Source organism: Equus asinus, chromosome X, assembly GCF_041296235.1.
Source record: "Equus asinus isolate D_3611 breed Donkey chromosome X, EquAss-T2T_v2, whole genome shotgun sequence".
Classification (NCBI taxonomy): Eukaryota; Metazoa; Chordata; class Mammalia; order Perissodactyla; family Equidae; genus Equus; species Equus asinus.
In genome coordinates, this window is record NC_091820.1 from 40,335,169 (window position 1) to 40,348,901 (window position 13,733).

Genomic DNA, 13,733 nt, shown 5'->3' on the forward strand with positions numbered 1-13,733 from the left:
GCCCCTCAGGAAGTATCAGCAACTGAGGGACCAGATTAAATAATGAGGGATGGAGTTTTGAATAAAGAAGCTCTTAGAGAAATATTGAGTTGAAGCTCTGAAAAGAGCTTCAGAAATCAAAGGGCAACCATCATAGTGGGGAAGAGAGCTGCTGCTTGCTTTATTTGTAATGGCCTAAAACTGGAAATAACTCAAATGTCTATCAAAGGAGAATGGATAAATAAATCACAGTATATCCATACAATGGAATACTACTCAGCAACAGAAGGGCATGAATGTTGATATACACTACAACATAAGAATGCCAGCCAGACTGAAGAGTGCATCCTGTATGATCCATTTATATGAAGTTCAAAGCCAGACAAAACTAATCTTTAGTGACAGAAATTAAAATAGTAGTTTCTCTTGGGTAATAGAGGCCCAGATAGGAACTGGAAAGTGAGTATGAGGGATCCTCCTGGGGTGCTCCATGTCTACTTCTGGGGTGTCCCATGTCTTGGTCTGGGTTGTGGTTACAGATACATTCATGTGTAAAAATTCATGAAACTCTACACTTAAGATTTGGTATTTTAAAGTAAGTTTTACCTTAAAAACTCTGCTATTCATACTCTGGGGTTTTTTATACCTCTCCTCTCACACAAATGTATCCAATACCACTGGTAGTACCACCTATAAATGAATCAGCATGAGCTTGCATGCTTCACTTGCATCCAGGAAGGATACAAGGGAACTCAAGTGGAAGCATTATCAGCTCAGAAACATGGGCAGGCACGAAGCATCTCCATGAAGCCTGAGTCAGTCTGAATGCTGTGGGAAATGGGGGCACCCTGGAGCAAATGGCCTCACAGGCTCGGACAAATTCTTACCTCTGGAATCCACAGGGCACAGCTGACGTGAGCCCATTTAGTCCCTGTCCTGGTGGTCTTCATGGCTCCACCTTTTTTTGGACATAACAGACACTGTGGATGAATGCCCAGGACACAGGAGCGACACAGCCAGCTGCCTTCTGGGACTTTAAGGATGCCGTAGCAGGCCTGGAGGCATGAGGAGGAGAGGCAAGAATGGTTAGCATCCTCTCACCGGAACTGTCTACTCTGGTACAGTTACAGAGTACCTTCTGCTTTTAGGAGAGAGAGGCCAATAAGGCTGAACAAACTCATATCTAGGATTTAACTATTTTAAAACACTCAAAAAAAAAAAAAAGACAACTCCCAGTATCTGTTCTAAGATCAGCATGTCCATCTATGAGAACTGACTTGCAGGACAATAGAATAGGACTAGAAGGAAACATACACACAGGCTAGCCCAACTGTTATCTGAGTTTTGGGATTACATGTTTTTTTCTTTTTTGCCTTCATTTTCTAAAGCTTCTTCAATGATTACACATTATAATTAATCAGTCATATACTTATTGAACAACTTCTACATGTCATGTACTGTTGTGATCAAGAAAAAAAGAGTTAGAAAATAAACAGAATGAAACTTCTGAGGAGCAAATGAGCTAATGTTTAAAGAGCCTAACAGTGCCTAGTGCATAAAAGCGCTCATCAAATTGTAGCAATTACTTGCTTGGTTTGAAGACAAAGGGACTTGTGAATGAACCCTGAACTGAATAGACGATTAGACTAATCACAACACTCCATAATGAGTTCTGGAAGATGCTTCAAATCCTTTACAGAATGAAGTTGGACAAATAAATAAGTGAATTACTGGGGTGAGGAGAGAGATTAGTTTGAAAAACATTCTAGACTTCCTTTTTACTCCCTCCAATTTCGCCCAGCCTTCTTCCCCTCACTGCTCTACTCTCACCATTAGAGACTCAAGCTGGGGCCACCTGGCTCTCCATGTGGCCTGGCATAATATCTCCACTGCTGCCTGATTCACCACAGCAGCTTCAAAAACTGTGCTTGCCCCAGGAGGTTCACCCATGGCTCAGATTCAAGTTACGACACTTACCATCACGTTACCCTCCAACGGGCTCCCTTTCCAAACTCGCTCTATCCATATCACTACCATACTTCCCAGCTGCCAGATACAAATTCCTGGACTCATATTATCCACTTTCCTTCATCTACTGTCCCTGGGGTTTTCTAGTCCTCCCTACACAGTGGCCCCTAGACTCTGACCTTCCTCTCCATCTCCACCACAACTGCTCCATCCAAGTCCTCATCACATCATCCTGGAGTGATTGATATCTAACTTCTCTTCTCCCCCTTCATATCTTCAATCCTTCCTCTATTTGGCTGCCATATTCTTTTTACTAAAGCAAAGATTTCATACCATTGCACAGCAACAAACCCTCTAGAAATTCCCTCTGCTTCCACCCCGACCCCCATCTAAACCAGGGGTTGGCTATCTACTACTTGAGATCTGTTTTGTAGGGCCAACAAGTTAAGAATGGTTTTCCTATTTTTAAAGCGATGTTAAAACAAGAAGAATGTGTAACAGAGGCTGTATGTTGCCCTCAAAGTCTAAAATATTTACTATCTTGCCCTTCAAAGGAGAAGTTTGCTGGCCCCTGATTGAAAGGCTGCTGCTCCTCGCCTCACTTCTCAGGTCCCTGTAGCCCCTTCTGTCTGCTCTACTTCCTGACCCCCACCCTCTACTCAACATAGTTTTCCTCACCGGGTGCCTAGTTGGCAGCATGTATTCTTCTCTACTTTGGCTGTTAATGTTTCATCTCCTCAGTGAGACTGTAAGGTCATGGGGGGTAGGTCCTTTATTATCAATTTATCTGGAATTCTCTCTATGCTGAGCCCCAGTAGGTGGCTTGGTAGAAAAAAAATTAATTTAGCTCAAGAACTGAAGCTGGACTCCAACCAAATACTCTCACAACAGCAGGGCATCATTTTATAAGGTTCCTAACCTTCAAAGCTTGTCTTTCTCTGAGGTCCAGCAAGTTTGGTAGGAAATGAAAGCAAGCTTCCTCCCTAAAACAGAGCCTCTTTGAGACCAGCAGAAGAAAAACCAGTGGCTGGTTCTAGGAATATCCTTTATCTCCTGGCCATTTTGCTGGGCAGAAAATCATCTACTGAGCCTTCGTGTAGACTTATGCCTGGTCACAAGATCACAGAAGCTTATATTTCATAGCAGTGGTTCTCAACTTTTTCTAGACCATTAAATGATGAAGGCTGTGGATTCTCTTGAGAAAACCGCACACATGCACGGACATATGTTTTACATATAATTTCAGGGGGTTAATAAACTTAGTGCCAAACATTATATATATATGACAGATATAAAAACTATAAGCATGTACCCTCCGGCAAATTAATTTAGGCCTCAGTTTGAGTGTTCAATACCGGGGCTAAGAAAAAGAAAATGGAACATATAAAGGGACTTGGAATGATCCCAATTTTCACATTTTTTAATGCAAAAATTTTAAGCTCATTGTTAAAACCTCAAGTCTATTGATGTAAACCTCTCTTCTAAAGTATTGACCATAAATGCAGTACAGTCACAGAGGAACAAACATTTGACATAATACGGTGGCATTAAAGAAGAAAAATTATGTTTAAAAAATACAGACGTTATATATGTCCCCGATTCTGTTAAGGAGTAAACCAAATCTTCCAAATCATTTTAAGTCACTTTTCAGTCAATAGAGGGAGCTCCAACCTAAGTATCTCTTTAGAAGTCAAGTGAAAATAATCAATTTAGAATTTCTTTTATATGAAACTTTATGTGGCACCAACATCTCATTTTAATACATACCAGCTTACCTTCTGCAAGGCCTGGTCAGGTGTTACTGACACCTCTTTCTATGTAAGGAAAGGGCATCATTTATAGTCACTACTGGGTGTGTTTTCAAAACAAATAAAATACTTTTGAGGAGAATTATTATGCTACATTTCATTTTGTTAGTCAAAGAACGTGAAAATAATTCCTTAATATTTTGTATCAACTGTGAAGGACAAATATACAAAATATGTACAGATGACCTCTGTACTATTCCCTTCAAGCCTACTATAGATCCATAGTCATTTATCTAAAAACTCTAGGTTGAGAAACATCAGGAAATTGAGAATTGTTCAGATCTTAGGAAAGTAATACAGTACATACATGGTATACTACCATACCCCACAATGGGACCCAAGGGCAGTACCATATAATCAAATACATTAATATTTCTCTAACAAAATCCATGAGTATTTGCACAAAATGGGATAAAGACCATAAATAGCCCCATATTGGGTGAGTTCTAGTATTGCCCCCAAATCAGTTTTGGTGCCAAACTTAAGCAAAAACTTGTGGTTTTCAGAGCTGCAAAATTTTGGAATTGCAGAGAAGGGACTGTGGACCTGTATTGTGAGATACTTAAGTTTACACTTAAATGGTAAAGATTTTCTCTCACTAAAGCTGTGATATAAATGCCAATAACTGGTAGAGTGAAGATAAATTTTTCAAATTCACTCTTTTAAAGGACACAGTAAAATGAAGAGAAAGATCCAATAGGTCACAGAATAATTTTTGAGCACCTTCTAATTCAGAGGGTAACATTAGGTGGCCCAGGGAATTAAAGTCTTAAGCCCTGGTTTCTCTCTCTCTTGTGTTATCTAATCATTTTAGTCATTTTGTAGCCAGAATGATCTTTCTAAAATACAAATCATACCCTGCAGGGTTGACAGGACAAAACCGAAGTCCCTCAGTTTGTCAGAGAAGGCCTTTCACACGTGACCCTCGTGTCTCTCTCTACTCTCACTCTCCTTGCCTTCCCGACTCCACCCTACCATTCTCCGCAGTTCTGAACCACTCAGAGCTGCCTCCGACATACTTTGTGCACTCTCATTACCCTGGCTGGACATGTCCTCCCCCCACCTGAACGCACGCTACTGTTTTATCTGGCATCTCCTTTTGGCCATTAAGATTCCGCTTGGATGTCACCTCTTGGAAGTTGTCCCTGACTCCCCTCTCTCCCATGCCCTTTCACGGCAGCATGGACTTCTATCTACAAAAACATTTGGCATACTATGCTAAATGGGCAGTTTCCCTGTAGTCCCTACACCAGACTCTGATCTCCCTGGGGGCAAAGACCACGTCTTCCTCTTCATCACTGACTGTATCTTCAGCATGCGGCACAGTCCTGCCACATGGATGGTGTTGCATACCTATTTGCCAGATAAATTAACAAAATGAATGAAACACAGAATAGGTTCAGAAGAGAGAAAAATCACTTAGGGTAGGGGAGTTGAAGAAAGAATCTGAACCAGACCTTGGAAGATACGTAGATTTTTGACAGCTCAAGGTGGGAGAAGGCATTTTAAATTGGGATGTAGCTGAAACATAGAGACAGGACAGTGTCAGGAATATTCATCACTGCCCCCCTTGAATAACCTTATGTCACTGGAGGATAGGGCTTGTGGGGGAAGAAAAGGAAAGAGCTGAAAAGAATGCTGATATCATTGTTATTACTATTAATTAAAAAGGCACTGTGGTAGAAAGAATGACAAATAACTAGCTGTAAGAGCTTAGGTAAAGTCACTCCTCCTCTCCTGGTATTATCCACAAAATTGAGGAGTGGAATGACCTTTTACAGCCCTAAAATTCTATGATCTTTAGAAGTGGAGTGATCTAGCTTCCTGGGAGTTATATATTTGTGGGGTTGGGGAAGGCTCTGGGTGCCAGGATAAGGAATCCAGACTTCCTGCTGTAGGCAGTGTAAACTCACCAACGCCACTGACCATGGGTGTAATCTGATGATGTGACAGGGATTCGAAGGCAGAGGAGAGACTCCCAGGCAGGCAGCAAGGAGACTCCCCAGGGGACTGTAAAAGTATCGAACTGGGCATCTCAATGGTATGGGCATTGAAGCAATACAATAAAGACCTGGGGTTGGCCCCCTGGGGTAAAGTTAGTAAGTCAGTCATCTTGGGGATCCTAAGAAGTATTGTTTCTAAAGGAATTACTGGAGAACAAGCCAGTCCAAATCTTTATGTTCACTGTTAAATGAAAGCTGCTACCCAGATATGGGTGCTGGAGATCACTGAGCTTCAGAAATGCTGACCGTGGGTAGGTGGCGGTCTCCACTCTCACTAACCTGATGCACACAGATGTTACACTTATCACAGAACACCATATCATTCCCTTCTTCACTGTCTGGAGACCGGCACACATCACAGATCACATCTTCATCATACTCTATGCCTAGCCCTTCCTCTGTCTCAATAGCATGGTTCATATGTTCATGGCAATGGCGTTCCAGGACTTCTACTGTCTTTTCCATAAGATTCTCATCAACTGGCCCACAACCTGCACAGAAATACAAACAATCAATCAACCCGTCAGTCAGCTGTCATTCCCAAATCACCTACTGTGAGCCCAATGCGTGGGTAGGGGGATTCTAAAGGATAAAACCATCTCTCCCTTGATCTAAAACAACCAGATTTCAAGGAATCTTTCACTAGAGCCATTCTAATATTTACCTATCATCACATATTAGTGTTTGGCACATGAAAGGAGAAATGCATTTCATCATATTCCTTATAAGATACATTACTGACCCTTTCAATTTTCTGTCTAAATCCTAGCCAGTCTCCTCCTAAATCTCTCTCTGTTTTCTCTTATTTCCACTGAGGCAGAACTTTCACAGCTTTGTAATTCTGAACACTTTAACTGACAGCATAATAAAATAATGAGAATCACATAACTATTTAAACATAAATAATAATTCATTCTTAGCAAATTAGTCCCAATGAGCACATCTAATGGTTATACAAAGATATTTTCATATAAAAAGGTATTAAGGCATAAAAGAAAATTCTAGGTACTGTATATATAATCACACATATGAAATATTTTGTTTTCCAAACCTGACTTTAAAAAAATCCAATAATATTGTCCAATGGCAAGCTATAATATAAAATAAACCCATTAGTATTCACAAAGGTCTAACTGCAAATTCTGAAATTGCCTTTTTTGCCTCTTGATTCCTTTTTCCTTCTATACTTTTAATTTCTCTTAGCCTTCCATCCTTAACAACCTAACTAAAAGGTCCATATGGTGGATACTGGTAACAACTAAACATTTTTTTTCTTAGAGGGACTAATGATTTTGTGAGAGTATATATACTTATTCTAATAGCTTATCAACAATCCCAAACAAATTTACCCAAGTATTGCCCTTCATTTGTAATATAAGATACCCTAAGGAACTTTGGAATTCCATATATGGAATTTGTAATGTTGTAGCTACTTAGGAAACCAAAAACTACCCAGGTAGTATGTTTCATTTTTCCAGCCAAGACAAATCACACATTTTTTTTCTGGAGTGGAGGAATAGAGTGTCTGGTTACAAGAGCACTTGGATTCAAATTGCAACTTGACCTCATATTGGTTATGTAAACTTTGACAAGTTATTTAGCCTCTGTAGAGCTCAATTTCCTTATTTGTAAAATGAGGATAATAATACCAAACTCACTGATTTCTTGTGAGGCTGAGATGAGGTAATTGTTCGTACATTGCTTAGCACAGTGCCTGGTATGTAGCAAGCACTCAATTTTTAAAATTCCTTAATCTGAACCAAAAAAACATGCTTAATTTAATATTGTTTTTCAAAGTTCATTTTAGGCTCTTAGAAGCCTCGATACAATATCATTCACACTAAAGGAATGCTTGAGATAAGGTAATCCTCTTTTAAAACTCGTCCAAGCCTAAATGTAATGTGGTATCCTGGATGGGCTCCTGGAACAGAAAAAGGTCATTAGTGGAAAAACTGGTGAAATCCCAATAAATCCTGGAATTTAGTTAATAGTAATGTACCATGTTGGTTTCTTAGCTTTGACAAACGTACCATGGTAAAGTGAGATGTTAACACTAGGGGAAACTGACACTGTGTGAAGGGCATACAGTTAACTGTATTAAATGTGCAACTTTTCTGTAAATCTAAAACTACTCCAAAATTTAAAAGTTTATTAAAAAAACTCATCCAAAGAGAATTAACTGCAAAATACCAAAGGGACTTTGTTATAAGGTGGGGTCATGTTGAAGGCAGCACTGTGATGTTGTAATGTATATGGCTGCTGTATGGTTCATAAACACAAGTGCACATCGAGCCATCAATCCACTTGATTATGCCCTCATACTCTGATTCGCCCTCTCTGTCAGTCTTTTATTCTCTTCTCTTTGTGGTTCCCAGCCTAAACTGACTCATCTCCTCTTAGAAGGCAAGCAAGAGAAGACATAAGACAAAAGGCTTTAAAAAGCAAGAAGGATTGGTTACTGGTAGAATAAGTACCACCATCATGCCAAATTGGATTTAATATAATTTTATTTTTTATTCACACACAGATATCAACCTCTAAAGAAAGAAAAAAAAGGGAGACAGGAAAGAAAAGGAAAACCACTGATCCTTGTTGTACTAACAATGAACAAATGTGATTCAAACAAAAATGAAATCGAATGTATCTTTTACCATAGCTCATATGGAGACCTAAAAACTACTCGTTGTTCCACAGGACCACTTGGACCTAAATGCTGCTCAGATTGAAGACAGGTCAAAAAGAGCTGTGTGTAAGTATAAAGTGAGTTTCCTTTCAGTCTAGGATTTCCCAGCATCACCAGTATGGTACTGTACGGCATATATTTATTTTAAAATTATAATTATGTTTATTTCCAAGCTGTTGCTTTGCTTGTTTTTGCTTTATTTTTTGAGAATTGCACGACAACTCTATAACTCACTGGAAGTAGCTAAGAACTGCTCTGGGGATGTTTTGCCCTAGGCCTTCCATTCTTCTGGGCACCAAACTTACAAGCCCTCCATTAAGGCATCCTGGTCACGTTGACCTGTCAGCTGCAGCGGTGCTGCCTAAAGCTGATGTTGGAGCTTCTTTCCATCAGGTGGAGGTGGCAGAGGCTCCGCTACCCCTGGCCCTGCTCATTGATCAGAGTGCTTTTCAGGGCTGAGCAAGGAACCAGGCTCAGAATCCTTCTCAACCACAAGTCCAATCAGCCATGACCATGCTCACACTCAGAATTGGGAAACATCCTCCTGAAACCTACATGCCATCCCTGATCTGTGCTATTCACCATGAACAAGGAAAGAAAAGGTCGGATTTAAATGTTACTTCTCTATATCAATATATGTATGCGTTTCAAGAAATGCCTCATTAGATAAGATCAAAGAGAAAAATAAATGAAAAGACCAGAAAAGAATGGAAGCCACTAGATGAAAGCAAGTTAAATGGTCCTGACAACTTTAAAAAGCCCCACAAATCAAGTCAAGGAACAACTTACTTGTTGAGAAAACAACTTACCCATTTCTGCGAGGTCTTCATTGAGTTCCTGGAGCCAGAAGATGTCCATGTCATCTAGGTCATAGCGACACACAGATGCTGCCAGCTCCATGATGTTGATGTAGCCAGGCTCTGCGGTCTCTGGGCTGGAGCAGTGGATGTACTTCCTGGGCCGGATAAACAGAACCTCCTTTATCTTCTCGGCGATAATCCTAGAAAGGCAAAAGAAAGATACCAGTAACAAACAAATGACAGATTTCACGCACTTAGGCCAGACAGTGGAGTTGAACACTCTCCCGTTCTACCCTGAGGAAATCCCCTGCTCTGCTAACTGGGAGGTATGGCAGATCCCCTTCTAGAAAGCAAATGGTTCTACAAATTCAGTTTTATCATCTGCTGTGAACACTGACTGCTAACAATCTGCTTCATTTACCTTCATGGCTCCTAGGTTCCTACTACCATTCATTCTAATAAAATGTTGCTGCATTGTGTCTTTTGGGGCAATGACCACCAAGTTTATTTAGAAGGGGAAATTTAGGAAGGAGTGATACTGGCACAAAGGCACAGGCAGATTCCACGTCAAAGATATATTTCAGCTAAATTCATGGTTTTCTGCCATGGAAGCAATACTGGATGGTGGTAAAAAGTACAGGCTATATGTATATAATATATATAATGTATGTTGAATAAAGTTAATAACTACACACATTTGCACATTTTAATTTTTCCAGCATATGGAGTTTTTAAAGACAAAGGCAACAAATACTTGAGGAAAAAAGCAGAACTCTAAAATATTAATTGAAGCTAAAATTTTGGAAACTGCTGTCAGAGGCCTGTTTCCATCTGAAATGAACCCAATTGAAAAGGACAAGACATACATATGAATTCTAGAGAGACTATGGGATTAAATATGCTGTGCTTTTTTAGTATGGGCTGTGAGATAATTATAGATATCTAAGTATCTAATTTTTTTCAAAATCCATCTTTTTCTAAATGGAAGAACATTTTGCTAACTATTCATCTCAACTGCCTCAAATTCTACGTGGAACAAGGTAGACTACAAATTTTCTTAAATTAAAAGTAATATGTTTACTAAGATTCTGGAAGAAAACAAAGGGGGAATATCCTTATGACCTTGGTCTAGACAAAGATATTTTAAATATGACATAAAAGCCATTAACCATAAAGGAAGAGATTGAAAAACTTGTGTTTATCAACAATATATAATAAACTTTTACAAATCAATTAGAAAAAGACAGACAACCCAATTAAAAACTGGGCAAAAAACTTGAACAGACATTTCACAAAATAAGGCTATCCAGATGGCAAGAAAACTTTTAAAAAGGTTCTCAACCTCATTAGTTATCACAGAAATGCAAATTGAAATCATAATCCCTATTACCTACCAGAATAACTAAAATTAAAAAGACTGACTAAAAATTGATGATACTAAGTGTTCGTAAGGAAGTGGAGCAAACAGACTTCTCATACACTGCTGTGGGGAGTGTGAATGGGTAAAATCACTTTGGCAAACTATTTGGCAGCAGATGTTATAGATGAACATAAGCATACCCTATGATCTAACAAACTCACTCCTAGGAATATACTTAAAAAGAAGTACACATATGTACACCAAAAGATGAATAAAAATGGCCATATTAGCATTTTTCATAATAGCTGAAAACTGGAAGGAACTCAAATATCTATCAAAAGCAGAACAGATAAATAAAATGTGGTATATTCACACAATGGAATAGGACACAGAAGTGAAACAATTAACTACTACATGCAACAGCATGGATGAATCTCACAAGCATAAAGATGAACAAAACAATCCAGTCTTGGTATGAAGTTCAAAACCAGGAAAAACTGTCGCCTATGGTGAGGGAGGTCAGTTAGTGGGCAGAAGCAGAAGGAGGGCTTCTCGGTTTTGGTAATGTTTTATTTCTTGTTGTGGGTGGCAGTATATTTAATTCATAAAAATTCATTGACTTCTTCTCCGAGAAAACACCAAATGGCGAATGACGCCGGTGCTGTGGGAGGGCCTGGAGGCCCCGGGGGCCCTGGACTGGGAAGCTGCGGAGGCTTCGGCAGTGGAGTCTGGGGCCGGGGTCGCGGCCGCAGAGCTCGCGGAGGCAAGGCCGAGGACAAGGAGTGGATCCCCGTCACCAAGCTGGGTCACCTGGTCAAAGACATGAAGATCAAGTCCCTGGAGGAAATCTACCTTTTCTCCCTGCCCATCAAGGAGTCTGAGATCACTGACTCTTTCCTGGGGGCATCTCTCAAGGAGGAGGTTTTGAAGATTATGCCGGTGCAAAAGCACACCCGTGCTGGCCAGCGGACCAGGTTCAAGGCATTTGTTGCCATCGGGGATTACAATGGACATGTCGGTCTGGGTGTGAAGTGCTCCAAGGAGGTAGCCACTGCCATCCGTGGGGGCATCATCCTTGCCAAACTCTCCATTATTCCCATGCGACGAGGCTACTGGGGGAACAAGATCGGCAAGCCCCCATACTGCTCCTTACAAGGTGACAGGTCGCTGTGGCTCTGTGCTGGTGTGCCTCATCCCTGCCCCCAGGGGCACTGGCATTGTGTCAGCCCCTGTGCCCAAGAAGCTCTTGATGATGGCTGGTATTGACAACTGCTACACCTCAGCCAGGGGCTGTACTGCCACGCTTGGCAACTTTGCCAAGGCCACCTTTGATGCCATCTCTAAGACCTACAGCTATCTCACCCCCGACCCCTGGAAAGAGACCGTGTTCACCAAGTCTCCCTATCAGGAGTTCACTGACCATCTTGTAAAGAACCACACCAGAGTCTCCGTGCAGAGGACCCAGGCTCCAGCTGTGGCTACCACATAGTTTTATACAAGAAAAATAAAGTGAATTAAGCCTGTTAAAAAAAAAACAAAAAACAAACAAACAAACAAAAAAATTCATTGAGTTATACAGTTACGCTTTGGTTCCTTTTCTATGTGTATATTATATTTCAGTTCAAAATTTATAATGATGATGATGATGATATCTCACTCATCTTTTCATATGTATCTTAAACTAAAGGTCTGAATCTAAGGACTGAGTCTATGACAATAAAAAATCATAGACTGAAACAGTAATACCAAAGGCAAGGACATATGTGGGTAAAAGGTGAAGTTAATACACAAGGACAAATTCTTTCCCACAAGGAGAAATTCTTGCATTTATAATGACAGAGGGAAAAGTCTATGAGAATTAGTGAAGAAATATTACTTTGGGATTTTTAAAAATGCAGCTTTAACATCTTCAAGTACCTATAACCTTGCTACAGCTGGAGGAAATCCCAGGATTATCCCTGGGTAATTTTCTTCTCTCGTCACTATATACTAAGTATAGAGACACTCTTTGAATGGTCACAGACCACTGATCAATTCAGCAAAAGCTCGCAAGCCTAGAGGCACGAGCAATTTTATTTGGATGACATAGTAAGTACAGTTTTCAATTTAGATGCTTGAATGTAAATGAATATTTTAATAACTTTTAGATGATTGACCTTTGGTGAAAGGACCTATAACTGCACCTGCTTAGCCCCATAGAAAGAAGGCCTGTCCACCTGCTTGTCAGGGTAGGCCAGCTACCTCTGGCCCATGTGAACACTGAGGAGGCAGTAAAAGGAAGCTGCAACCACTCTAACCGACCTATGGGGCCTCCTCCAGTGTCTTATGCACAGTGAGTCCCCAGTGTGTCTTCAGTTGATCTAAATATTTGGCAGGTAGAGACTATGCTTCATTTCCTAATGAGTAGATTGGAATCATTTGTGAACAGCACATAAATTGCACAACTATTATAACATCATGGATTCTTTAAAGGCTTGAAATAAATGTCTTAAAAGCTAACTAAATAGGAGCCCTTTGTAATAATATCTCTAGGAGTAGTTTCCCAAGACGCCCCTTGTTAATCTGGCCACTCTGGGGTGACGGTTTCTCTATAAGACTTCATGCCTCATCTATGAAACAAAGGACACTTATAACTTCAGTGACAGATGATATTTTCAAAATCCCACATGCTCTTCTGCAATGTGACTTTGTTACTCCTCCATCAAGTGGTGAACTCTAATGTTCCCTCCTCTTGAATCAGGGATGGCTTGTGACCGTTTCCACCAACAGAATATGGCAGAAGCGATGCTATGAGAATTGCGAGGCTGGGTCATAAAACGGAACACAGCTTTCACTTTGTTTGCTGAAACATGTGCATGTAGAACCCCGTGACTGAGGCCTATAAAAAGTCTGCCTATGCTGAGCTTGTCATGCTGTGAAGGAGCCAAACCACATGGAGAGGCCATGTGCAGTCTTTACGTGATCCCAGCCCAGGTGACAGACATTAGTGAATAAACCTTCAGATGATTCCAAGTCTCCAGTTGTTGAGTCACCCCCAAACTTCAAGTCTTGCCAGATGATGCCCTAGACATTGTAGAGCAGAGACAAGCCAACCCCACTGTGCCCTGTCTGAATTCCTGACCCATAAGAATC

The 13,733-nt window shown here is 40.5% G+C and overlaps 1 protein-coding gene and 1 pseudogene across 6 annotated transcripts in view; one reads left to right on the forward strand and one right to left on the reverse strand.

Annotated features, from left to right (window-relative positions):
* The window catches only part of JADE3 (jade family PHD finger 3), a 126,812-nt gene that overhangs the window by 18,906 nt on the left and 94,173 nt on the right, over nt 1–13,733 (reverse strand). For all 6 annotated transcript variants that reach the window (XR_006522509.2, XM_044763412.2, XM_044763409.2 and 3 more), the window contains 3 exons: nt 9,251–9,441; nt 6,038–6,249; nt 867–1,034 (listed from right to left, as the gene is read on the reverse strand). Coding sequence is in view for 5 of the 6 variants with exons in the window: in XM_044763412.2 (XP_044619347.1) it covers nt 867–1,034; nt 6,038–6,249; nt 9,251–9,441 (571 nt within the window). In the remaining variant the exon portion in view is untranslated. The remainder of the gene's footprint in view (nt 1–866; nt 1,035–6,037; nt 6,250–9,250; nt 9,442–13,733) is intronic.
* LOC106847997 (small ribosomal subunit protein uS5 pseudogene) lies at nt 11,244–12,149 on the forward strand (annotated as a pseudogene).